This window comes from Nelusetta ayraudi, unplaced genomic scaffold (assembly GCF_046127955.1).
Source record: "Nelusetta ayraudi isolate G7.1 ecotype Tasmania unplaced genomic scaffold, CSIRO-AGI_Nayr_v1 ptg000053l, whole genome shotgun sequence".
NCBI classification, from domain to species: Eukaryota; Metazoa; Chordata; class Actinopteri; order Tetraodontiformes; family Monacanthidae; genus Nelusetta; species Nelusetta ayraudi.
In genome coordinates this window covers 4,561,637-4,565,148 of record NW_027466103.1, presented here as the reverse complement: position 1 = coordinate 4,565,148, position 3,512 = coordinate 4,561,637, and the positions used below count along the sequence as shown (strand labels likewise).

Below are 3,512 nucleotides of genomic sequence, written 5' to 3'. Positions count from 1 at the left end.
GAAACAGCCCGGCGACCGATTGAATCCCTCTGGATGACACGAAACACTGAGAGTGTGTGACAGTATCAGTTGGCATTTTGCAAATGTTTATTGTGTTAAGCCTCGCAGCCCGATGAATGAACGCGGTTGTCTGCGCGGTGACCATGGCATCGCGGCTGCGCGCATCCTAATGCAGTGCACGATTCATTTCAGTGCACACTGGCTAAGTGCGGCTCTCTCTCTCTCACACACACACACACACACAGCGGAATCAAACAGGTCTCAATGGAGGAGAGAAAAATCCCATTTGTAAATGCGGTTTAATTAACTGTATTTGATCACGTTTGTACTTGGAATGTTTATTTTTTACTTTTATTTTTGTTGGTGTGGTTATGAAAGTTAGAGCGAATTTGGTAATAATACAATCAATTCATTAATTAAATAATAATAATAATAATAATAATAATAATAATAATAATAATAATAATAATAATAATAATAATAATAATAAAGAAATTAAAATCTTCACAAGCGTGGGTTGTTTACTTCACTTTTAATGAGAAAATATTTTGATGACCATTTTTTTAAATCCAATTCACTGCAGACTGCACACCTTTCAAAAGCATGCATGCTTGGGAAAAAACAACAAAAACAAACAACATTGATAACAACAACAATAACAACACAAATTGTTTATTTTTTTTTTTAGAATGCATGCTTTACCTAAAAAAAAAAGTACAAATTTACAGCATCTGATACACATGGTCACCACAGCCTTTTAAATTAAATGCTTCACAGAACATTTTTTTCTGGAAAATAGATATCTAAAACATAAAACTAAAAAGTGCATTTTACAACATTTCAGAATCAGTTATTTGAAATATTCACATCTTGCATTTTGAGAACTTCTCACAATACTACTTTTCCATTTTGAAAAGATTTCATAATTCAGTTTGCTTTCTTATTTTTCCTCTTCCCTTTTTTTTTTTATTATAACAGGACTGGTAAGAACCAATCTAAATCCTAATCCTATTTGGCATTACCTTACCCATCAATCCAGTATTTAAAGCAAAAGAAAAACATTACACAAAGCCATTGCCTCGCAATTTCATTGACATTACAGTGGTCACACAGAAACGGTGCAAAAGGGTGTTGTTGTTTGTCTGAACGAAGTGAGGGGGGGGAAAAAAAGCAGCGCCACGGGAATTAACGAGCATTTCCGAAATGTTTCTGACACCGAAAACAAAACTCGGCCCAGCTCCCTCCCTCGGTGGGGCGCGCATCGCATCTCACGGTAAACTGAAAAATAGAACTATCAAATAATATCATATATTCAAGAGCAATACTTTCGCTGTGCGATTCTGTGCTGGACTTTTTTTTTTTTTTTCATGACACGGTTTAAAGCGACACATTCAACACATATACACGAGTACATGGATATGCAACTGCAAGTCGCCTTGATAGTTTTCCGACGACTGAAAATAGAAACTTTGGAATTGATAAAAGTGAGGCGAGTCACGAGTCTTTTTTTTCCTTCCCCTCCCCCCCCCCGTTTATCCTTTCTGATTATTATTATTTATGCATTTTTCAGGGGGGGAGGGAGGAGGAGTCCGCTTGGTCAGTGCACGGCCACGGACTGCAGCGTGGAGGGGCTCGTCAGGTTCTCGCTGGGCGTCGCGGGGCTGCTTTGGCTGGTGGCTGTCTGCGGGGACGTGGGGCTCAGGGACTGCGGAGAGTTTGAGAGGAAGGCGGGGATGTGCGGCGGTAACGCCGAGAAACCCGCCATGGAGGTCGGCGTGGGCTTGATGGGCACCGGGATGGCGGGCAGCGACTGTCCCCCGTGACACAGCGACTTGATGGGCATGCCGTACGCGCCGTAGTCGCCGCCAGCCATGGAGATGGGCGCCGCCGTGTCGATCACGCCGCCGCTGTTGTACATGTGCGGCCACGCCGTCGTCAGCTGGTTGTGCAGCGGGTAGCCGGCCGACATGGACTGCATGGTGGAGAAGGCCAGGCTGCCCGGCCCGACCTTGTACTCTCTGGCGATGATGTTCTCGATGGCGAACGGGTGCTTGAAGGTGGACGACTGCGACACGCCCAGGTTGTAGGTGGACATCTGCGGCAGGTGCGTGGCCGTGCTGGCGGCCAGCGCGCTCAGCCGCAGCTTGGCCTGCTGCTGCAGGTAGTGGGCGGCGTCCGACTGCTGCTGCTTGCTGGGCGCCAGGTGGTCGGAGGCGAGGAGCACCTTGAACCTTTTGCGCCGCCGCAGGAAGCTGCCGTTCTCGAACATGTCGCCGCAGCCCGGGTGCAGAGCCCAGAAGCTGCCCTTACCTGGCTGGTCGGGGCGCCGCGGGATCTTGATGAAGCAGTCGTTGAAGGACAAGTTGTGTCGCAGGGAGTTCTGCCACCGCTGCGTGTTTTCCCGGTAGTAGGGGAACCTGTCCATGATGAACTTGTAGATTTCGCTGAGCGGCAGCATCTTCTCCGGGCAGCTCTGGATGGCCATGGCGGTGAGCGAGATGTAGGAGTAGGGCGGCTTCTGGTCGCTATACGTGTTTCTCCCCGGACGAGGCATCCTCGGAAACTTGAAAGAGAACTCGGGGGCGAAAAATGAAAGGGAAAAGAGGGAGTAGCTTTCCGATTAATTCCCGGGCGAAAGGTCGTCGCTCTTCGTGAAAACAGGCGGCGGGGAAAGTTTCTGCAGCTGCGTCGTGCGTAAAAAGCGGCGGTGCGGTGCGGTGCGCCTCTCCGGTGTGCGGCCGGGCCGACGGTGCACATTTATGGGAGGCTTGACGGCCGCTGCAAAGTCTCTCTGGCGAATCACACAAAAATGGAAAAAGCGGGGGAAAGTAAGTGAGCGAGTCCCCGCTAGCAGAGCTGAATGGGCTTCATCAGGCTGTCCCGCCGTAAGAGCAGCTAAGTGGACGCCTCCATGGCCTTCCTCCTGAGCGTCTGATAGTTTTATGTAGTGACATGAGCAGAAAAGACTCCTGTAGAGGCGCTCCATTAATGTGCCACCTCTTTGCTATCACATGACAATCGCCGTTGGAGGGGAGGGGAGGGGAGGAGTGAGAGGAGGTGGTGGGGGAGAGGAGGGAGAGGAGGGAGAGGAAGGCATAATCTGGTTTCATTTACACCTATTTACATGGACACCTTGGGCCAATGGAAAATCATTTCCATTTTAAGGCAGAAAACGGGGTGATAAAGGTTCGGCCAGTGGGATTGAACCGCGGTGGCACCCGTCGTGTGAAGGTATGCGCTGACTTCTTCACCGTGTTGTTTCGTTTTGATTATTAGTATTTGTTTATTATTTTTTTTTTAAATATTTACATTTTTTTGTTGTATTTGAATAAGCATGATTTGTTTTTATTAAGTAGAGATATTTCAATGGTGGCTATTGTTTGTATTTATTATTTGATTTTTGTTAACAATTATTTCATTAAGTGTATATTCTTATAAAAAAAAATAAAATATTGCCGTCTGTCTTGTAACGTGTGTTTGTCTGACGCCGCTTCTAATTAAAATATGCGCTT

The 3,512-nt window shown here is 46.9% G+C and overlaps 1 protein-coding gene across 1 annotated transcript; it reads right to left on the bottom strand.

Annotated features, from left to right (window-relative positions):
• Nucleotides 1-500: 500 nt before the first annotated feature.
• On the bottom strand, nucleotides 501-2,706 carry foxb1a (forkhead box B1a). Its single transcript, XM_076038111.1, has one exon. The coding sequence runs from the start codon at nucleotides 2,552-2,554 to the stop codon at nucleotides 1,598-1,600; it is 957 nt and encodes a 318-aa protein (XP_075894226.1). The 5' UTR covers nucleotides 2,555-2,706; the 3' UTR covers nucleotides 501-1,597.
• Between the last annotated feature and the right edge of the window lie 806 nt (nucleotides 2,707-3,512).

What these genes read in the sequence shown, in the direction of transcription:
- foxb1a (XM_076038111.1), bottom strand. Translation starts at nt 2,554, where the DNA reads ATGCCTCGTCCGGGGAGAAACACGTATAGCGACCAGAAGCCGCCCTAC.